Here is a 23792-nt window from a genome sequence, read left to right on the forward strand (position 1 = left end):
AAAGATCCACCCAGCAATTCCACATATGGTATTAAGGAAACAAAATAACTATCTTGAGCCCGGCTGGTGCGGCTCAGTGAATTGAGTGTCATCCCATAGACTGAGAGGTCCCAGTTCAATTCCCAGTCATGGCACATGCCAGGGTTGTGGGCTCGATCCCTAGTAGGGGGCTTGCAGGAGGCAGCTGACTGATGTATCACTCTCACATGATGTTTCTCTCTTTCTCTCCCTTCCTCTAAAAAATAACTATCTTGAAAATATATAGGCACCCCCATGTTCATTAAAGTACTATTTTCAATAGACAGGGAAACAACCTAAGTATGTTATGTATATAATACATGTGAGATAATAAATATACCTATGTATAGACAAAAGAATATTATTCAGCCATGAGAAAGGATATCTGAATGAACCTTGAGGGCATTATGCTAAATGGGATAAGTCAGAGAAAGACAAATACACATATAAGTGTATGATCTCACTTATATGTAGAATCCATAACAAACCAAACTCATGGAGAACAGATGCTGGATGCCAGAAGCTGAGGGGTGGGGGGATGCAAATGGGTGAAGGCAGTCAAAAGGTACAAATTTCCCACTTATAGGATAAATAACTCCAAAAATAACAACAACAAAAACAACAATAAAGTGTTGACCAGTGGGTAGGAGTGGGCCAATGGGGAAAAAAGGGGGACATCTGTAATACTTTCAACAACAACAAAAATGTGTTGGCCATCATTAGCCATTAGGCAAATGCAGTTAAGTTCAAGATCAGATACTATTACATACCTATGTAAAATATAATGACAATACCAAGTGCTGAGGAGGACGAAAAGCAATTACATATTACATATGTTGCTAGTAGAATGGCTAAAATAAAATACACTGAAAATACCAAGTGCTGGAGATGATGTGGAATAAGACTTCACACACTGCTGGTGAGAATGTAAAATAGTATAACCATTCTGGAAAAGAATTTGGCAATTTCTTACAAAGCGAAACTTAACTTACCGTGTATCCCAACAATTATCAACTGCATATTTATTGTACAGGAATAGACATTTACATTCACACAAAACCCTGTATGCAGGTTTCACAGCATCATTATTATTTATAACAGTTGAAACCAGAAAACAATACAAATCTCTTTCAAGAGTGAATGGCTAAGCAAACTGAGACTTCCAGTAAATAAACTACTGACTAATAAAAAGAAAACTATTAAAACTATTCTCAACTCAAACAATTCCTAAGAGCAATCTGCCACGTGACAAAAACATGAAAACTTAACATGGTCCCTATTAATAAAATATAAATTTGTATAAATAAATACAGTTTACTTATGTAAAGTGTAATAAATCCAGTTATAAAATGACTTTTATAACATTCATGAAATGACAAAATTATACTAATGGAAAACAGGTGAGTGGTTGCCAGAGGTAGATTTGGAAAGCGGGCATGAACCGAAAAAAAGGTAGGATGAGGGAGTCTGTTGATGGAGCAATTTTCCATCGTGGTTGTGGCTGTATGACTCTATATAAGGTAATAAAGCTTAGAATTACAAACTTAAAAAACACACACATAAAAGCTAATCAAATTCAAATAAGGTTAGGAGTTTTTTAAATAGCATACTGCCAATGTCATTTTCCTGGATTCAATAAAATATGGTTTTATAAGATGTTTTTATTGGGAGTAGTTGGGTAAAGAATACTAGGAACGTCTCTGGGCTATTTTGAAATTTCTTGTAAGTTAAAATAATTTCAAATTAAACATTCTATAAAAATAACTTTGAAGGTGGTTTTATAAAATATTTGGTCATATTTATAAACTTGGTTAGGCAAGTACAAATATGTGTTATATTTATAACTTAAAAAAGATTGTTTCCTTTTAAACTATTACTGTATGATAAATTTACAGTTAAATTTCGAGCCAAAGAAAGTTGAGAGCTAATCACATAATATGGGGTGATCATAGAACACTCCTGTATTGTATATAACAATACAAATTAATCAGGAATGAGGAAAGCAGACTAATTTTTAAACTATGGAATTAGTGACAAGGCAACTAGAAAGGAGGTTCCAATTATTACCTGAAGATGCACAGCAGGTAAATTATCTGATGTATAATGAAGTTAGACTTTAAACAAAAAGCACTCAAACATTATCCCTTTTCAGAGAACTTCTTCCCTTCAGAGAATATAAATTCTCTGATATTTGGCTAAAAGTGCTCTAAATTTAGCATTTTTATAAAGGTTAACTTCTGTATGATTTCCAGAAAAACAATGGGATAGAATGTATCAATGATATTCTGTTAAATATATACTGTCCTCTTAAAGTTTTTCTCCAGTGTGAATTCTGACTCTCACGGAGGCCTTCTTTCTAGGTAGAGGCTTTCCCGTGGTTACCTTATTTCTTTGGTTTTATTGTTTGTTTGTTTTTGCATTTCTATGAACAATGAACATGCTGATGATCTGATGGTCCCTGATAATAAAGTCTATCTTCTTACGAAAGGCTTTCTTAGTCTTTGCATTCTCAGAATTTGTCTCAATATACCTTCAGACATAATATCGGGACTAGAAAGTTTTGCTGAGACATATAATGAAGTTGGAAAGGCATCTTCAAAATTTGTACCCAAGTTTTTCCAACATGTTTTCACAGAAAATGTGAGGTAAGGATCACTAAAGGCACTACCGCAGCCACTGTGTTCATCGGTTTTATCTCCTGGGTAAATCCTGCGTTTCAGGGAACACATTTGACAACAGGTAGAGCCATGTTTGCATTCCAATCTGCTAGGAACACTGATGTTTTTAGTGAGGTCTGGAACTTGATAATAATTCACCCATATCTTTTGTGTGCATTTTCTGATGTTTAACAAGGTGTGACAATTGGAAGAAGGCTTTCTCACACATGCTGCATCCATAGGGTCTCTCTCCTGTATGAGTTCTTTGATGGACATTGAGGACTGACCTTGCGGCGAAGGCTTTCCCACATTCCTTGCACTCATAGGGTTTCTCTCCTGTGTGACTTCTCTGATGGGTAATGAGACCATATTTGTTAGAATATTGTTTTCCACACTCACTACATACAAAGGGTGTCTTTCCTGTGTGACATCTCTCATGTTGTATGAGGCATGTCTTCCGACTGAAGGCCTTCCCACACTCATTGCATTCATAGGGTTTTTCTCCTGTGTGAGTTCGCTGATGTATAATGAGAGAGCGCTTTCTCATGTAGCCTTTTCCACATTTATCACATATATGTGATTTCTCTCCTGTATGAGTTTGCTGATGTATAGTGAGCTCACGCTTTACATTGAAGCCTTTTCCACACTCACTGCATATATATTTTTCCCCTGTATGAGATCGCCGATGAACAATGAGACTACACCTCTCAGTGAAGCCTTTTCCACACTCATCACATCTATAGGGTTTCTCTCCTGTGTGATTTCTCTGATGCACAATGAGACGGTTCTTCATGGTGAAGCCTTTCCCACATTCGTTGCATACATAAGGTTTCTCTCCAGTATGTATTCGCTGATGTACAACCAAACAGCGCTTCATGGTGAAGCCTTTCCCACATTCACTGCATACATAAGGTTTCTCTCCAGTATGTATTCTCTGATGCACAACTAGACAGCGCTTCATGGCGAAGCCTTTCCCACACTCACTGCATACATAAGGTTTCTCTCCACTATGTATTCGCTGATGTACAACCAGATAGCACTTCGTGGTGAAGCCTTTCCCACAGTCACTGCATATATGGGATTTTTCTCCTGAATGGGTTTGCTGATGTCTGGTGAGACCACTTTTCACAGGAGAGCCCTTTCTGTATTCACTGGTTACACAGAGTTTGTCTTGTGTTTGAGTTTTCAGACATTTAGTGAACATGACATTTCTGGAAGATTTCCCCCATAAATCACAGCCATGAGTTATCTTTCCTATATGATTGTCCTTATGGTGAATGAGCTGAGACATCCTGATGCAGGCTTTCTCACCTTCGATGTATGCTTGGGGTTTCTCTATTTTATGAGTCTTCTGATGCTTAAAGACTTGGAATTCAGTGCTGATATGTTTTTCACTTTCAGGGATTTCCATTCCATTGTATAACTGTTCATGATTACCATGTAGAAAAGATTTCTCATTTCCATTGAAATCAACTGGGTTCTTCACTTCATATCCTCTCTTCTGATTAATTAAATTTGAATTCAAAGCTTTCCCATATAATTCCAACATATGATTACGCATTATGGTCATACTTGTTTTGCTTAGATGAATAGTATTTCTCAATGCATTCTGTTCACTGCATTGTTGCATGGTCTTCAGAACTATATGGTTGTGAGAGTGCTTTTGCAGATGACTGTCAACTTTCCCGATTCCTAGGAAAAAGAATAACAATTGCTTCATGAGACTTTCTTAGAATAAAAGTGTTTAAAAGATGATGTAATGGGGGGACTGGCTCATCATTGTTGATCACATCATCCCATAAAGATGTAAAGTGAAAAAGTATCAGGTCCAAGAAAAGAAAAGGAGTACATTTAAAGCAAAACACCCACAAAGAAAAAGAGTTCTCATCTCGGGAGATCCATATGTAGAGGAGCTGTTTAGCTAGCCTCAGAAACCCTCACAGCTGTGACCCCTTCTCTCTCTCTCTTTTTTTTATCCTCACCCGAAGACATTTTTCGACATTTCCTTCAGATAGAGTGGGAGGGAGAAAGAGAGAGAGAAACATCAACGTGAAAGGGACACATCGAGTGGTTGCCACCCACACGACCCAACCAGGGCTGGGGACAAACTGCAACCGAGGTACATGCCCCCAGCGGGAACCGAACCCGGGTCTTTCCAGACCGCTGGCCGACGCTCTAACTGCTGAGCCAAACCGGCCAGGGCTATGACCCCTTCTCTTAATGACTAGAATATGACTTCCAGGGCCATTCCCTTGCTGGTTCTCACTCACTCACCTGGACAACTTCTTGTATAGATTTCATCTTCGTGATGCCCTAATTAATGAGAAATGATAGAACACCCAGATACAGTGACTTGGGGTATATAGTATGTGAAGATGGGAAATACTACATTTTATAGACAAAAAAATTTCTCACACGCAAAGTTAAAGTTCTCTTTCAGGTTACAAGAGGTTATACCCCTTCGTTTAGGGCCAGACGGGGAGACTGAAAATATGATTCGTCAGATGACCACAGTGACTGCAAAGCTTTCATCAAATGTTAAAGGCCCAGCTAGTGTGGCTCAGTGTTGACCATCGACCCACGCACCAAGAGGTCACCGGTTCGATTCCTGATCAGGGCACATGCCCAGGTTGTGGGCCTGATCCCCAGTGGGGGGCATGCAGGAGGTGGCCAATTGATGTTCTCTCTCATAGATGCTTCTATCTCTCTCTCCCTCTCCCTTCCTCTCTCTAAAAACCAATAAAGACACACACACACACACACAAGTTAGAGTAAAGGCCAAGTCACAGGGCACCTCTAAGTGACACAGGGAGCTATCCTTACCCAGTGAAACCAGGTTGTTATAGTTCTCCAACATCACGTTCCAATACAGGTCTTTCTGAGCAGGATCAAGGAGCTGCCACTCCTCCCAACTGAACTCCACAGCCACATCCTCCAATGTTAGCAATTCCTGTAATAACACAGTCCCATTTAATGTGATATCAACTCTTTTATTAATATGAAAGATGCATGAGGAAAGTTGTAGTTTTTACCTGCATCTATATACTTCTCTCAAATACATTTTAGTAGAAGTAAAATTACTATCTTCCTTTTTATATAGTTTAGCACCTATTTCCAAATACTAAAAATATACAAATATCAGGACAAAGAAAATATTCCTACATCACAATGAAACTCCACATCCCGAATTTATATAAGTGTTTGGTTTTTTTTCCCTTTATTGATTCTAGAGAGAGAGGAAGTGAGAGGGAGAGAGAAATAGAGACATCAATGAGAGAGAACATCAATTGGCTGCCTCCTGCATGCCCCCCAGTGGGGATCAGGCCCACAACCTGGGCATGTGTCTTGACAACCTCCTGGTGCAATAGGTCGATGCTCTACTGCTGAACCACACCGGATGGACAAGTATTTTTATTTTTATTTTTAATTTTATTTATTTATTTATTTATCCTCACCCGAGGACACTTTTCCATTTTTTGTTCAGATAGAGTGGGTGGGAGGGAGGGAGAGAGAAACATCAATGTGAAAGGCACACCTCTAGTGGCTGCCACTCGCACGACCTAAACAGGGCTGGGGACAAACCGCAACCGAGGTACATGCCTTTAGGGAGAACCGAACTCGGGTCTCTCCGGACCGCAAGCCAACGCTTTAACCACTAAGCCAAACTGGCCAGGACGTATTTTTATTTTTAATAAGTGTAAGAAGTAACAAATTATACAAGATATGTCTAAAGCCAAAAAGACCATTAATGTCCATTAGGAAGATTTAGGGGGGAAAAAACCTTATAATAAACAATCAAACATTAATGGACAGATGAACAGTATATTCAATACACTGAAGTGACCTGGAATATATAAATGCAGAAATAACACAAAATGCAGCAGAGTGAGAAGAGAAAAATATAAGGAAGGAGTTAATAAACATGAATACAGTGTCAAAAGATCTAATGTATGCCTACTTATAGTTTCTGAAAGAGAAAAGAGTATGCAGAAGCAGTATTCAAAGATCTAAAACCTGAAAAATTTCAGTACTGATTAAACACTCGTAATCTCATATTCAAAAATCCCAAATAAAATGTCTATACCTGGACACATCAGAGTGTAACTATAATACACAAAAGGCCAAGAAAAACTCTAAAAGTATCCAGACACAAAAGACATGACCTACAACAGAAACAACAGAACTCAGGAAAAAATGAAATACTGTCTTTGAAGTTCTAGTTTTTGTATCAAAAGGGCCAGACACGAAGGCCATTTGATATTGAAACACATGACTCTTTTCATGGAGTGCCAGACAGCATTGTCTTTTCCTAGCCACCATGTGCGCCATGTGCGACAGTCTGTAAGAGTACTGTCAACCAAGGAAATTCAACTACACTTCAGCATCCAGAGTTTTTCTTGAGACCTCATTATATGTGCATGGTTTACTGAATCACTGACCACATGGCTGGACTCAATCTCTAGGTCCTTCCCCTTCTTTTAGGTCCGACTGATATCAAATGGCTCAAAGCTACAACCCTCTAATCACATGGTTGCTTTCAGGCATAGATAATGGCTATCTTGAGTCACCGCATTAGCAAAAATTATCAAGTGTGGTCCCACTGGTCCTGTGTAATACATTTCCCTTGAGCATAGGCTGGTCTATTGTTTCTAAAAAAAGAACACAGCAAATTGTTTCTAAAAAAAGAACACAGCAAAAGTGACAAGATGCCATTTTTACCATTAGCCTATATATACACACACATCTTACTATGAAAATCTGTTCTTTGATGACTTTGATGAACCAAGGCTGCATGTTAGGAAGGCTCATATGGCAAGAAACTAAGAGTGGTCTACCTAATCAGACACATAAAAACTGAGGATCTTGCCCTGCCAGTTTGACTCAGAGGTTAGAGCATCAGCCTGCGGACCAGGGAGTCCTGGTTCAGTTCCCGTTAAGGGCACGTACTTCAGTTCTGGTTTGTCTCCAGCCCCAGTTGGGGTTGTGCGGGTGGCAACCAGTCAATGTGTCTCTTGCACATCGATGTTTCTTTCTCTCTTTCTTCCTCCCTCTCTCCCTCTGAAGATAAATGTAAAAATGTCCTCGAGTGAGGATACAAAAACAAAACAAAACAAAACTGAGGATCTCATTTGATCAGCCCTTCTGGAAATGAATTTTGCCTACAACCATGTAAATGATCGTAGAAGTGCATGCTTCCCAACTTGAGTGTTCAGATCAGACTTGACTCTGGCTTACAGCCTCATCAGAGACTAAAAAAAAGTATACAGCAGTGATGTGATTTAAAAAAAAAGAAGTTGGTCTTTGTCCCTGGTTCCGGGAACACATAGGTCCTAAGGGTAGACTCTCCAGAGTGGTAAGTATCTTTTGTATGCTAATGAGATGTCTCATGGGGGCAGACAGGCTGGTAGCTTTGGGATAGGGGCTGGTTGCCAGAGGAATAAAACACTGATTAAAGGGTTGGAACTTTTAGCCTCACCCCCAAAGCCTACAGTGAGATGAGAGGGGCTAGATACTGAGTTCAAGCCTAATGGCCAGTGATTTTATCTACGATGCCTAACAAGTGAAACCTCTATAAAATTCCCAAAACTATAGATTTGGCAAGCTTCCAAGTCGATGAACACATTGAGTAATTTGTTAGGTGCCTGTCTGGAAAAAACTCACTTCTGTGACCAGACTTGTTTTTCCACACCAAGAAATTCTGGTACCCACTGCCTGTAGTGCAGATTCCACCGGTTAAGGGCTCATTTCCACAAGATTGTCCACACTTCAGACACCAATCGTAAGAAGTGGATCTCCAGGAAATCTACTATCCAAGTTGACCACAAATCTAAGGTTCCCTTAACCTTCTCCTTGGGCTCAGTCATTTGCTAGCACAGCTCACAGAACTCAGAGAGATATTAGGGGCAAAGTGACAGCTAATGTGACCCACAGAATCTACCACATCACACATTATGTTCCAATATTAGTCATTTAGTAAGACCCCTAGGAACAATATTTTCCTGATCTCACTTTGCCCTGATTTCGAATTTAGAGTTTAATTTTCCCCAAACCCAATTATCTCAATTTATACTTTTTTTTAGTTAAAATAATTTTTCCCCCCACATAATTACAAAACTGTAAGAAAACAAAGGAAAGGTGAAACAAATCAAAATTACCTGGGCTTCCATCATTTTCTTCTGTGGTTAGGTAATACTGGGTAACGTGGGTTCTTTGTCTTTTGTTTCTTCTGCATCTGCTATAAAGTTCTTAGAGTCAGAAATCTAGGTGTCCAGTTAAAGTTGTCCCCAGAAATGATGATACCCAAGTCTAAGAACCTCCTTTTTCTTCCCTCATTCCTTTACTTGAGGCCTCTTGCTTGTGGGGAGCCAGTACCTGTGGGCTAAGGAGCAAATTGACTTCGAATGGACATTCCATCTGGGCCTAGATGCTGTCACTGTTACTATACACTTACCTTAAAAAAAAAAGGACTCCAATATTCCCAAAGGTTTTTTAAATTTGGTGCCCCAGAGGCTTTCACCCTCTAGGGCAATGTCCATAGTTAGATACATGTCAGTTTGGCAGTTTCTTATAAAACTAAACATATTCTTACATGATCCAACAACCACATTCCTTGGTATTTACCAAGACTATATGAAAACTTATATCTATCCATAAATCTGATTATAGATATTTATAACAGCTTCAGACAATGATTATTCAGTACTCAAAAGAAATGAGCTATCAAGCAATGAAAAAACAAGGATAGCTGGTTCTTTGACAAGATAAACAAGACTGATGAATCTTTGGCCAGACTCATCAAGAAACATAGAGTGAGGACTCAAATAAATAAAAAATGAAAGAGAAGTAACAACTGACATCACAGAAGTACAAAGGATTGTAATAAAATAGTATAAACAATTATATGCCAATAAATTCGACAACCTGGGTGAAATGGATAAATTCCTAGACACTATACACTCTTCTAAAACTGAATCAGGAAGAATCAGGAAATCTGAATAGACCAATTACAACTAATAAAATCAAAGCAGTAATAATAAAAAAAACCTCCAGGAATCAAATGTCCTGGACCAGATGGCTTCCCAGGCTAATTTTACCAAACACTCAAGAAATAATAACACCTATCCTTCTCAAACTATTCCAAAAATTTCAAGAGGAGGGAATACTTCTAAGCTCATTTTATGAGGCCAGCATTATCCTAATTCCAAAACCAGATAAAGACACTACAAAGAAAGAAAATTATAGAGCAATATCCTTGATGAATACAGATGCTAAAATCCTCAACAAAATATTAGCCAATTGGATCCAGCAATACAAAAAGATCATTCACCATGATCAAGTGGGATTTATCCCAGGGATGCAATGTTAGTATGATATTCTCAAATCAGTAAAAAAAATGACACATTACATAAACAAAATAAAGGATAAAAATCACAGGATCAACCTGGCCAGCTTGGCTCAGTGGTTAGAGCATAAGCCCACAGACCAGAGTTGCAAGGTCGATTCCTGTCATGGGCATGTACCTTGGTTGCAGTTTGTCCCTGGCCCTGGTTGGGGTCCTGTGGGAGGCAACCAGTCAATGTGTCCCTCTCATGTCAACGTTTCCCCCTCTCTCTCTCCCTCCCTCCCACTCTATCTAAAGATAAATGGAAAAATATCCTTGGGTGAGAATTAAAAAAGAAAAATCACATGATCAGATCTGTACATGAAAAGTTGTAACATGATGAATAAATAAATTGAAGAAGATATAAATTAGTATCATTAAAATGTCCATACTACCCAAAGCAATCTATAGATTCAATGTAATTCCTATCAAAATACCAATGGCATACCTCACAGATGAAGAACAAATAATCCAAAATTTATATGGAATCACAAAAGACCCTGAATAGCCTCAGCAATCTTGAGAAAGAACAAAGTTGGAGATATCACACTACCTGATATCAAACTATGCTACAAAGCCATAGTAATCAAATCAGCATGATACTGCATAAGAACAAACATATAGATCAATGAAACAGAACACAGAGCCCAGATATAAATCCATGCTTTTATGGTCAATTAATATTTGACAAAGGAGACAAAAACATACAATGGGGTAAAGACAGTCTATTTAATAAATGGTATTGGGAACACTGGACAGATATATGAAAAAAAAAAAAAAAAAATGAAACCAGATGCCAACTTATACCATACACAAAAATAAACTCAAAAGGGGTTGAAGACATACATGTAAGTTGCAAAACCAATAAAAACACTAGAAGAAAACATAGGCAAAGGCAGTAAAATCGCAGACATATTTTTGCTGATATAGCTCCTTGGACAAGGGAAACAAAGGAAAAAGGAAACAAATGGAACTAGCCCTGGCCGGTTTGGTTCAGCGGTTAAAGCGCCGGCCTGCGGTCCAGAGAGTCCTGTGTTCAATTTCCACTAAGGGCATGTACCTCAGTTGCAGTTTGTCCCTGGCCCTGGCTGGGGTCGTGTGGGTTAATATTTTTTTAACCACTCAAAAAATTAAAAATAGAACTGCCTTTTGACCCAGTGATTCCACTTCTGGGAATATATCTGGAGAAACCCGAAACACTAATTCAAAAGAATACATGCATCCCTATGTTCATTGCAGCATTATTTATAATAGCAAGATCTAGAAACATCCCAGTGCCTGACAACAGATTAAGTGATAAAAGAGCTGTGCTGCATTTACATGATGGAATACTATTCGGCCACAAAAAAGAAGGAAATCTTATCTTTTGCAACAGCATGGATGGACCTGGAGTGTATTATGCTAAGTGAAATAAGCCCATCATAGAAGGACAAATACCATATGATTTCACTTATATGTGGAATCTAATGAACAAAATAATCTAATAAACAAAACAGGAGCACAGGTACCTAGAACAGACTGACAGCTGTCAGAGGGAAGAGAGGGGTTGAGGGGCTGGGTGAAAAAAGGTAATGTATTAAGCAAAAAAAAGTATAGACACTGACACAGATCACAGGATAATGATAGACAGAGGGAAAGGGGGATGGAGGAAGGTTGAAGACAAAGGGGGGATAAATGGAGTTGGAAAATACTTTATTTTGGGCAGTGAGCACACCATGCAGTGTACAGATGATGTCTTATTGAGTTGTACACTTGAAACCTGTATGGTTTTATTAACCAATGTCACCCCAAGACATTCAATTAGAAATAAAATATGAGAGAGAAAAACTAAAAAGGGGCATTAAGGAACTTCTAGATGTGCTGTGAATGTTGACTAACATCATGTGGTGATAGTCTCATGAGTATATATGTCAAATTTAGCAACCCATACAAATGTAAGTATGTGTAGCTTACTGTATATCAATTTTGCTGAAATAAATCACTTAAAAAAAAGGGAAGCCTGCTCTGGCCACTTTGGCTCAGTGGTTGGAGCGTCAGCCTATGGACCAGAGTCCCAGGTTTGGTTCCCGCTAAGGGCACATACCAAAAAAAAAAAAGGGAAGCCTAGTGATAATCATAATATAGACAAACCTCAAAAATATGCTAATGAAAAAAGCAACCTCAAAGACTACATTTTGTGATTCTGTTTGTATGAAATGTCAAGGTGATTAGTGGTTGTGCATAAGCGTTGAGACTGAATGCATAAAGGACCAAGAAAACTAGTTGAAGTGATGAAAATGTTTTAAAATTGGATTGTGCTGATGGCTGCACAACTCTAAAAATTCTGTTAAAATACTGATATATACATACTTGTACGTGGTGAGTTTTATGGTATGTAAATTAAATCAATAAAACTAACAACAAAAAAGACTTCCTTTTCACAGTACAAGAAAAAGAGGAAATGAAAAAACCCCAATTGTAACTGCAAAAAGTGTTAAGAAAAAAAAAAGTTTGTTTTTTTGTTTTTTAATCCTCACCTGAAGATATGTTTATTGATTTTGGAGAGTGAGACAGAGAAAAACATTGATGTGAGTGAGAAATATCGACTGGTTGCCTCTCACAAACACCCCGACAGGAATTGCACCTGTGACCTTTCGGTGTATGAAATAACGCTCCAACCAACTAAGCCACACCAGCCAGGCTGGAAAAGGAGCATTTACCAGGGAATACACATAGTCAGAAATCTCAGGTAGAAAAACAAAAGGGCATAGTATATTTTTAAGTGGACTGGGAGAATCTGTGATCAGAAAGTCAAAATAAATTACTGAGCCCTGGCTGGTTTGTCTCACTGGTTAGAGAACCAAAGGGTCTCGGGTTCAATTCCTGGTTAAGGGCTCGTACTCGGGTTGCAGGTTTGATCCCAGGCCCCAGTCGGAGTCACACAGGAGGCAACCAATCGATGTTTCTCTCTCTCTTTTTCTCCCTCTCTCTCTTCCCCTCCCTCTCTTCCACTTTATCTAAAAATCAATGGAAAAATATCCTAAGGTGACGATTAACAACAACAACAACAATAATAAGTTACTGAAATTACCACTAGACCAGCTATTGAAACTGCAGGGGTGGGGGGCTAACCTAGGGGAAGGCCTTGGAGAGACATTCCTCTGCCCCAGGATTAAGCCTGCCCTCCCAGTTTCCCTAGCCTGGTCTCAAATCCTGTCTAAACTGAGTTCTGAGAAGTGTCTGAACTCGCCTAAATCATCTGGGTCTGATCTCACCAGTGAGTACTGTTTTCTGTTTACTCTGGTAGGCGCCTTTCAATGGCAGGGAGGAGGCTGGACACAGTATTACTTCCCTGGCCAGGTCCTCTAGCGAGATGTTGCAGGGAACTTCAGTTAGGTCCCCTAGCGAAAAGGCTCAGGGAAATTCAATTTCAGTCCTGTCTGTGTTTTGTTTTCTGTTTGTTTAGTGGCCCTCCTTATTATCTGTTGTTGTTTGGTTGCACTTTCCTTTGTTGTCATGGGCCAAAATCAATCTGGTACAAACACTCCATTGCAATGCCTACTGGATAACCTTAAAAGATTTCAAAGCGTGGGCAAAAAGCTATAATGTCCCAGTAAGCTCAGGAACCTTACAGACCCTATGTGAACTCGAATGGCCTACCTACAAGGTTAATTGGCCACCCGAAGGTAGTTTCAATTTGCAATTGGCTTTTATGGTCCATCAGAAAATATACGGGAACCCTGGACACCTGGATCAAATGCCATATATTGATATTTGGATCGACATAACTATAGACAAACCCAATTATATTAGAAAATGTCAGTGTTCAGAGGTTCAAAAGAAAGGAAAAACAGTTTTATCAACAATGCCTCAGCCTGCCCTGAAGAACGGTAACTCCTCCCAGCCCCCAAGGAGATTATATCTCATCCTTCAGGACCCCCCTGAGAATATAATTAATGATCCTGTAAGATCACCACCCTACAGACCTCCCCCTCCAAGCAGGGGACAAGAGGATGCTGAAGCTCAACCCTTGAGCCCTCCTCATACTTGTGAAGGAACTCCCTACCAGCCTCTGGTTGAGACACCGCCACCAAACTCCTCCTCAGTAGCCATTCTGCCACTCCAGCAGATGGCCCCTCCCCCAGGAGGGAATTTCCAATGACCCTTTATGGTGTATGTCCCCTTCTCCACAAGTGACCTATATAATTGGAAACAACAAATCCCCTCTTTCTCTGACAAACCCCAAGGACTAATCTCTCTGTTAGACTGTGTTTCACACCCACCAGTCCACTTGGGATGATTGCCAGCAGCTCTTACAGGTTCTCCTCACTTCTGAGGAGAGGGATAGGATCTACCAAGAGGCGGCTAAAACCATCCCCGGGGCCAGACGGGGAACCCACTTCTGACCCTGCCCGCCTCTCGCCCCACCTGGGACCTTAACACCGACCTAGGTAGGGAGACTCTTGAACAATATTGCCTGGCTCTACTGCGGGGCATCCGGGGAGCGGCTAAGAAACCAACTAACTTATCTAAGGTGGTTGGGGGAATCCCCCTCCACTTGCTTAGAATGTTTGATGGAAACTTACTGGCTGTTTACACCCATAGACCCAGAAGCCCCTAATAACAGGAGAGCTATTAATATTGGTTTTGTTACCCAGTCGGCTCCAGATATTAGGAGGAAATTATAGAACTTAGGATTTAAAAGGAAAAGCTTAAGTGAATTAGTAGTGATAGTTCAACGGGTTTTTAAAAACCGCGATGATCCAGACACAGCTCAGACTAAGAAGATATCAAAAATTCTTATAGCAGCCATAAAAGAAGGACCACCTAAAAAAAAAAAAAAAGAAAAATAACAAATGGAATGAAAAAAAGGGGCCCAAATGCTAAGTGGCAGAGGCCTAACCTTGACTCAGACCAATGTGCCTATTGTGAAGAAAAAGGGCACTGGAAGAAAGACTGTCCAAAGAGAAAGAACCCCCCAAACGATCCGCAGGCTCCCATACTTTTTGAGGATACAGAATGACAGGGCTGGGGCTCTTTTCAATTAAGCCCCTGGGAGCCTAAGGTAACTCTAAATGTCGGGGGCAAACCAGTTGAATTTTTAGTAGACACAGGAGCTACTTTTTCGGTCCTCCAAGAGGCAGAGGGACCTCTTTCTAAAGACAAAACTCATATACAAGGAGCTACTATAAATACCAAGTCCTACCCATGGACACAAACCAGAATAACTGACTTAAGAAAAGGAACAATCAGCCCTGGCCGGTTTGGCTCAGCGGTTAGAGCATCGGCCTGCGGTCGGAGAGACCGGGGTTCGGTTCCCGCTAAGGGCATGTACCTCGGTTGCAGTTTGTCCCCGGCCCTGGTTGGTCGTGCGGGTGGCAGCCACTCGATGTGTCCCTTTCACATCGATGTTTCTCTCTCTCTCTCTCCCTCCCTCCTGCTCTATCTGAACAAAGAATGAAAAAGTGTCCTCGGGTGAGGATAAAAAAAAAAAAAAAAAAAGGAACAATCACCCATTCCTTCCTAGTAATGCCAGACTGCCCTTATCCCTTACTGGGTAGAGACCTCCTCCAAAAATTGCAAACTACTATCTCCTTTCAGGGAGACTCAGCAACACTGACGGTTGGAGACAGGCCATCTGTAAGAAGAAATTCCCTATGTATGGGCTGAGACTAACCCTCCAGGGCTAGCCTCTCATCAACCTCCAGTTATTGTACAACTAACTAGTTCTGCTACCCCGTTCGAGTCCGCCAATATCCTATTAGCCTGAAAGCTTGAGACAGCATCGCCAAACACATCAAATGCCTTCGAGAGGACAGAATTCTTGTTCCCTGCCAGTCTGCCTGGAACACTCCACTACTAGCAGTACAGAAACATGGCACTGAAGACTTCAGGCCGGTACAGGACCTCCGAGAGGTAAATAAACGGGTACAAACTATACACCCCACTGTGCCAAACCCCTATACCCTTCTCAGCTTGCTGCGGCCAAACCATACTATCCACACCATCCTGGACTCAAAGGATGCTTTATTTTCCTTGCTGCTTGCCACGGTAAGCCAACCTATCTTTGCATTTGAATGAACTAACCCGGAGGGTGGATTCTTAGGACAACTAACTTGGACCTGACTTCCTCAGGGGGGTTTTAAAAACTCCCCGACCTTATTTGACGAGGCCCTAAGTCAAGACCTCTCCGAGTTCAGGCAGGAACACCCAGAAATAACCCTCCTGCAACATGTAGATGATCTCCTATTAGCTGCTAAGACTGTGCCTGACTATCGGGCGGCTACTAGAGACTTATTAAAAGAATTAGCCATGGTCGGTTTGGCTCAGCAGTTAGAACGCCGGCCTGCGGTCCAGAGAGTCCCTGGTTTGGTTCCTGCTAAGGGCACATACCTCGGTTGCAGCTTGTCCCTGACCCTGTTTGGGGTCATGTGGGTGGTAGTTAGTTGATGTGTCTCTCTCACATCAATGTTTCTCTCTCTCTCTTCCCCCCCCCCTCTTGCTCTATCTGAAGATAAATGTAAATATGTCCTTGGGTGAGGATTAAAACAACAACAAAAAAAAGAATTAGAAACCCCTGGAGCCCTGGCCAGATTGGCTCAGCGGTTAGCGCGTCAGCCTGCGGTCCGGAGAGACCCGGGTTCGGTTCCCGCTAAGGGCACGTACTTTGGTTGCAGTTGTCCCCGGCCCTGGTTGGTCGTGCGGGTGGCAGCCACTCGATGTGTCCCTTCACGTCAATGTTTCTTTCTCTCCCTTCCTCTCTCTCCCTCCCACTCTATCTGTACAAAAAATGGAAAAATATCCTCGGGTGAGGATAAAAAAAAGAAAAAAAGAAACCCCTGGGTACCGTGTGTCAGCTAGGAAAGCTCAGTTATGCACTGAGAATGCCACCTGCCTAGGCTATGAGCTGAGAGGAGGAAAAACGGTCCCTCTCCACAAGCCGCATTGAGGACATTCTGAAAGTACCCCACCACAAACAAAGAAGCAGGTCCTGGAATTTCTAGGAGCAATTGGGTACTGCTGCCTCTGGATACCCCAATTTGCAGAAATCGCAAAGCCCCTATACACCAGTACAGGGGGAAAGAGACAATTTAACTTGGACTGAAACTAAGGAAAAGGCTTTCCAAGAACTAAAAGAGACTCTCATCAGGGTCCTGGCCCTACCCTACCTGACCTCAATAAGCCTTTCCAGTTATTTGTCTCTGAGAACCGGGGGATTGCTAAAGGAGTACTCACACAAGCCCTCAGTCCCTGGAAACATCCAGTGGCCTACCTATCTGAGAGACTAGATCCAGTAGCCTCAAGGTAGCCACACTGCTTAAGGGCTATAAGGGCTATAGCCCTGCTCACTAAGGAAGCCTCTAAGCTGACCCTAGGACAAGATTTACAGATTATAGCACCCCATGCTGTTGAAGCCCTACTCAGGAGTCCCCCTGATTAGATGTCCCATGCCAGAATTTTCCAATATCAAGTGCTCTTGTTGGACACCCCGAGGATTAAATTCCTAAAAACTACTGCCCTAAACCCTACCACCTTGTGGCCTGATGATGACCCAGCAGAACCTGTTCATAACTGCCTCCAGGTCCTGGACTGACTAATCTTCGAGCAGATCTGAGACACACCCTGGCCAGACTCAGATGCTGATCTCTACACAGACGCGAGCAGCTTCATGTCAAAGGGTACCAGGTATGCAGGAACTGCTGTGGTAACACAAGATAAGGTACTCTGGGCACAGGCATTGGGACATGGGACTTCTGCACAGAGGGCTGAACTTATAGCCTTAACACAAGCCTTACGTTGGGGAAAAGAAAAGACTATAAACATTTAAACTGACAGCAGATATGCATTCACTACTGCTCATGTACTTGGGGCCCTCTAGCAGGAGCAAGGACTCCTCACCTCAGAGGGAAAGGAAATTAAAAACAAAGCTGAAATCCTAGCCCTGTTAGAGGCCATCTGGCTACCTCAAAAGGCTGCCATCATTCACTGAAAGGACATCAGACAACCGATGACCAGATGGCCCGGGGAAATGCTTTTGCAGATCAGACTGCGAGAGAGACTGCCCAAAAACCAGTGGGTCCTCTCCAGATTTTACCTGTGCTACCTCCACAAAATCTCCCTAAGGTTGCCTCTTATACAGAAAAGGAAAAAGAATTCAGAACTAAGCTAAAGGGGAACATAAACTCTTCTGGTTGGTACGTACTCCCTGATCGGAGAATTCTGAGGCACTAGGACGAGATCTTATTTTTAAGACTCACCAGAGTACCCACGTAGGGGGAACTAAACTGACTGAACTTTTTCATCAAAATTATTACATTCCAAGACTTCATCACTATGCCAAGCAAACTGCGGCCTGCTGTCCTACTTCTGCTCAAATAAATGCAAAACAACAAGGAAATGCTCATTCGGGGATTCAACTATGTGGGCAGAACCCAGGGGAACATTGGGAAATAGACTTTATTGAAATAGTTCCAGGAAAGTTTGGTTACAAATATCTCCTCGTTTTTATCGACATCTTTTCAGATGGGACAGAGCCTTCCCGATTAAATCTGAGACAGCTCAGACAGTAGCTAGAAAACTAATTACCAGAAAGAGTCCACCAATTTGGCCTCCCTTTAGCCACGGGGTCCGACAATGGCCTGGCATTCATTGCCCAGATCACAAAAGCCTTAGCTATAATTTTAAAAATTACTTGGAAATTACACTGTGCATACAGGCCTCAGAGTTCAGGACAGATAGAAAGGATGAACTGAACATTAAAGGAGACTATTACTAAATTAAAATTAGAGACAGGTGAAGATTGGGTCAGCCTCCTTCCTTCTGCCCTATTGCGGATTCAATGTACTCCCTATATTAAGGGTCTCTCTCCCTATGAAATAATGTACAGGAGACCTCCACCACTCCTTCCCAAATTGGGAGAAGAAACCCTAGCTGAACTAAATAACCATTATCTTCTTTTTTTTGTATCCTCATCCGAGGACATTTTTCCATCTTTTGTCCAGATAGAGTGGGAAGGAGAGAGAGAGAGAAACATCGACGCGAAAGGGACACATCGAATGGTTGCCACCCGCACAACCCATCCAGGGCTGGAGACAAACTCCAATCGAGATATATGCCCCCAGCGGGAACCGAACCCTGGTCTCTCTGGACTGCAGGCTGATGCTCTAACTGCTGAGCCAAACCGGCCAGGGCACCATTATCTTAAGTCCTTACAGGCTCTGCAACTCCAACAGAAGAATCATCAGGTGATAAAGAGATTCTCTCCCTAAGCCTTCTTTCCAGGTGACTCAGATCTCCACAATGTTCAGCCCGGAGATTGGATCTGGATCAAGAAAATTCAGCCTGCTTCGCTGGAACCTAGATGGACTGGTTCCCTGCCTGTAATCCTCTCCATTCTGATGGCCCTTAAGATAGCCAGTTGCCTTTTCTGGATTCATCACACCCAGGTACAGAAGGCATACCCTGACCAGATATCAGAAAAATGGACCCTTCAACGGACAGACAACACTTTGAAGGTAAAATTACTCTGATCCTGATCCTTCTATTTGGGACCTCTATTTCTCTGACTCGGGGAAATCCCCACCAGCCAACTCAGTATCTATGGAGCCTTAGTCGGGCCTATGATAGACACATTGTTGCCACTAACACATCCTATGGAACTCCAAGTTTATATTTTGACCTTTGTAGCATGTTCGAAAAATTTGTCAACAGACCATAATCTGAACCTTCTAGTCAGCTCCTATTCAGGCATAAGCGCAGATGTCTGTGGATGTGAAAACCTGAAATCTGACTGTGGGGCTCTAGCTAACTTCTACTGCGCAGCTTGGAGCTGTGTGACCTTGGCATAAAAACGATGATCCCAACATTCGATTTCACCGTCTGATTATAACCCGACCTGAGAACTGCCCCAAGCTAGGAAACTGTAACCCAGCAATGATAACTGTCAAAAATTCCAATGACCCCACAGGAAAAATTTGGGGACTATGTTTATATGTATCAGGGAAGGACCCAGGAACTGCTTTCACTATTCAGAAGATTCCCATTAAACATACACCTAAGCCTATGGGTCCTAACCTAGTCCTCAACACTCTGCTAGACCAGGGCCACCCTCCTCATCTAGTTACCTCTGAACCGATCAGCTCTGTTGAGCCCCGGATGATACCCCAACCCTCAAGCAGGCCCCTTCTGAGCACCCTGGAGACTGTCTTTAGATTGGTAAATAACACCAACGCGAGACTGTTGGTTTTGTCTGAACCCCTCACCACCTTATTATGTTGGAATTGCATGTAACAATACTCTGGTGAGAAACCTGTCTATTGAAGACACCCTAAAGGAAAAAAACACGTAAACGGGGCCATCAACCAAACCTTATACTTGGGGATTTACAAGGACGAGGACTATGTTTCAAATCCCCTGATTATGATATGGACAAATCACCTCACCAAGAGTCTTATCTATTCCTATGTCAGAGAACTTCCAAGAAGACGAAGGCACCAGATTACTTGTAGCCCCAGAAGGAACTTGGTTCGCCTGCACTACCATACTAACTCCCAGTATTAACTCATATACTGATGATTTTGGACTATGTATTCTAACTTATGTAATCCCACAGGTCCACTTTTACTCCAGTGAAGGCGGGCGCGAACATTTTGGAATCTCAGCTGGAAGGGAAAAACGGGCAACACCCATATTAGTTCCACTCTTAATAGGCTTAGGAATAACAGGCTCTGCAGCCATTGGTATGGCAGCACTAGTCACAGGAGACCAGAATTTTAAGGCACTTAGTAAACAGATCAAGACTCTCAGACCTGGAAAACTCTATCACCTATTTAGAAAAGTCCCTAAATTCCCTAGCTGAAGTAGCATTACAGAATAGACAGGAACTTGATCTCCTCTTCTTAAAACAAGGTCTATGTATGGCTCTAAGTGAGACCTGCTGTTTCTATGCTAATCACTCTGGAATAATAAGAGACAGTTTGACTCTAGTTAGAGAATTAAAGATAGAGAAGAATGAAGAAAATCAGGAAGGAACTGGTTTGACGGTCTATATAATTGGTCTCCATGGTTAAGAACCCTCCTATCAGCAATAGCAGGACCTCTTCTATTATTACTCATAGGGATACTTATTGTTCCTATAATTATTTAATTTTTTTTTTCTTTATGGATTTTTAGAGAGAGTAAGGGAGAGGAAAAGAGAAATAGAAACATCAATGAAATAGAGCATTGATTGGCCGCCTCTTGTATGCCCCCACTGGGGATCGGGCCCACAACCTGGGCATGTGCACTGACCGGGAATCGAACTGGTGACCTCCTGGTGCATAGGTTGAGGCTCATACACTGAGCCACACTGGCCAGGCGGCCCCATAATTATTAACTGTTTAACTAAATATATCAGAGAAAGAATCCAGACAGTGAAATTTATGGTCCTAAGCACCCATTACTGTTGTGGCGTGAGAGAACCAAGAGACCACCAGAGCCAAATTAAAGCTGAATAGAGATCAAAGCCAGCAGGTGACTGATCCCAAGTTCTCCAGAGGAGATTTGGAGATCAGCCCCGACTTTCACCTACATTTTTTTTTTTTGGTACGTGCCCCTAGCGGGAACCAACCCCAGGACTCTCGAGGGTCCACAGGCCGACACTCCAACCACTGAGCCAAACCGGCCAGGGCACCACCTACGTTTTTATTTTATAGGGGGCTTGTTACAGATTTCTGCACCTGGCATTTCATGATGGCCTTGGGGGAGAGCAAGCAAGCAAGTACAGAAGCAGAGACAGTTGGCTGTAAGCAAAGACGAAGACGGGAGGGAGCGGCGTCGCGTCAGCACACATCTATGGTCAGGGTTATCCTGCTATTCACTCTATTTTCTAAGTTCTAAAAAACAAGAAATTCGAGTAGAGGACAAATTTGCTTAGAGGACAGCCAGGCCAGCTGGCACTTCCTCAGTTTGTCTCTGAAAGCTCCACAGTCGGCCTCTTGTATTATTTCATCAGGGCAAGGTGATACCAGCAGGCCAGCACATTACCAAACAGTTCAAAATTTAGAAGAGGTAACAATGATTTGATTCCCCTGAAAACCAGTGGGGAATGTGCTAGCCTACTTGTCACATCCCACCCTGATTAAATAATTCAAAAGGCCGACTGTGGAGCTTTTGGGGACAAGCTGAGGAAGTGCCAGCTGGCCTGGCTGTCCTCTAAGCGAATTTGTCCTCTAAGTGAATTTCTTGTTTTTTAGAACTTAGAAAATAGAGTGACTAGCAGGACAACCCTGACCATAGATGCGTGCTGAAGCAGCTCCCTCCCCCTCCGCATATTGCCAACTGCCTCCGCTTCTGTACTTGCTTGCTTGCTCTCCCCCAAGGCCATCAAGAAATGCTGGATGTAGCAATGTGTAACAAGCCTCTTATAAAATAAAAATGTAGCTGAAAGTCGGTGCTGATCTCCCATAACTCTCCTCTGGAGAACTCAGGATCAGTCGCCGGCCGGCTTTGCTCTCTATTTGGCTTTAATTTGGCTGGGTTCTCTCCAGCCACAACACTTATGACTGAGTCCTCCGCTGAGTGCCTTACAAAACCACAAGCATGGAAACTAGGCTACTTAACTGAAGTCAACTCCTTTCTGACCAGCTGATCCCGCACTACACACCCTGGCGGTTTTTTAAAAAAAACAAACCACACAAAAACAAACAGAAAACCACCTGGGGCTGAAACCCCAGGGAACCATAAAGATAAGGGGATTAATGATGGCCTTAGGAAACTGGGAGGGGCCAGGAAAAGAAAGATGAATGGTTGTCTTACCCTGATCTCTGCAACAGCTCCTCTCCTATCAGGTCCTCCCTTAACGCACCAAAAGCGGCCCCAGGAGAAGGTAACTTCTTAAGCAGGCTGGAAGAATGCTCTCAGCTGTTAATTGGGAAACGCAGGCCCTGCAGCCCGCGGGTGAATGAAGCGCTCCTCCCTGTTACAATGATGAGGCTGTGCCTCTCTGATGGTCTCGCTGGCTCCTCAACACATGCCCCAGACACCAAGACGGGCCCCGCCAAACCCGGGCCTCCCTCCGCCGCTCTCAGCCCCTGAGCGCGACCCATACGGACCTCACACCCTGACTACGGGGGGCGGCTCGGCTCCTTCAGACTCTCAGTCCCTGCCTGTGAGAGGCGCCGGCACGAGCGCCCAGCCTCCTCCGTGACAGAACCCGAGACAATATCCCCGCCGCGGTCCGAGCACCCAACTCACCCGATCCCGAGCCTCTCCGGGCACCACCGGCAGTGACCGAAGGCTGAGCCCACGGCCGAAGCCCCTTCCTCCGCGGTTACGCTCCTCCGCGGTTACGCTCCGCCGCAGGACCAAGGAACGCCGACCGGCTCCACCCGCCGAGGACCGCCCGACGTTGCCACACTTCCGAGTTCCGACCGGAAGAGGGGGCCGCCCTGTGACGTGACGCGACCACGCCCACGCCGGCGTTTGTGACCGGAGCGGCCATAATGGCTGCGGGAAGAAGCCGCTGTCATTCCTTGGCCCCCTCGATGCTTTTACTTCCGGGTCGCGAGGGACGGTTAACATTGCCTTGTTATCCGCGTGACATTTTTCAGAGGCGGGTGCCGTGCGGGCTGGGGAGGTAGGAAAGATGGCGGCGCCCTTTGTGCACGTGGAGCCGACTTCACGCTGAGGCACCATGGGCGCGGCCATCTTAGACGGAGGCCGGTGTCCGTACGGCGGAGTTGGCTGAAATATCCGGTGGCTTGTGGAAGCCAAGGTAT

The 23792-nt window shown here is 42.8% G+C and overlaps 1 protein-coding gene across 1 annotated transcript; it reads right to left on the minus strand.

The window, feature by feature from the left end:
• Positions 1 to 1786: 1786 nt before the first annotated feature.
• On the minus strand, positions 1787 to 23721 carry ZNF614 (zinc finger protein 614). Its single transcript, XM_036274964.1, has 3 exons — positions 23269 to 23721; positions 5499 to 5625; positions 1787 to 4367 (listed from the first exon to the last, which is right to left on the minus strand). Exons 1-3 carry the CDS (start codon positions 23719 to 23721, stop codon positions 2803 to 2805), a joined length of 2145 nt encoding a protein of 714 aa, XP_036130857.1. The 3' UTR covers positions 1787 to 2802.
• Between the last annotated feature and the right edge of the window lie 71 nt (positions 23722 to 23792).

This window comes from Molossus molossus, unplaced genomic scaffold, assembly GCF_014108415.1.
Source record: "Molossus molossus isolate mMolMol1 unplaced genomic scaffold, mMolMol1.p scaffold_m16_p_21, whole genome shotgun sequence".
NCBI classification, from domain to species: Eukaryota; Metazoa; Chordata; class Mammalia; order Chiroptera; family Molossidae; genus Molossus; species Molossus molossus.

What these genes read in the sequence shown, in the direction of transcription:
- ZNF614 (XM_036274964.1), bottom strand. Translation starts at nt 23,721, where the DNA reads ATGGCCGCGCCCATGGTGCCTCAGCGTGAAGTCGGCTCCACGTGCACA. An exon ending in CCGGAGAGGCTCGGGATCGG is followed by an intron (nt 5,626 to 23,268) that starts GTGAGTTGGGTG and finishes GTGTTATTACAG; the next exon opens with GAATTGCTAACATTGGAGGA. An exon ending in TAACAACCTGGTTTCACTGG is followed by an intron (nt 4,368 to 5,498) that starts GTAAGGATAGCT and finishes TCTTTTTCCTAG; the next exon opens with GAATCGGGAAAGTTGACAGT.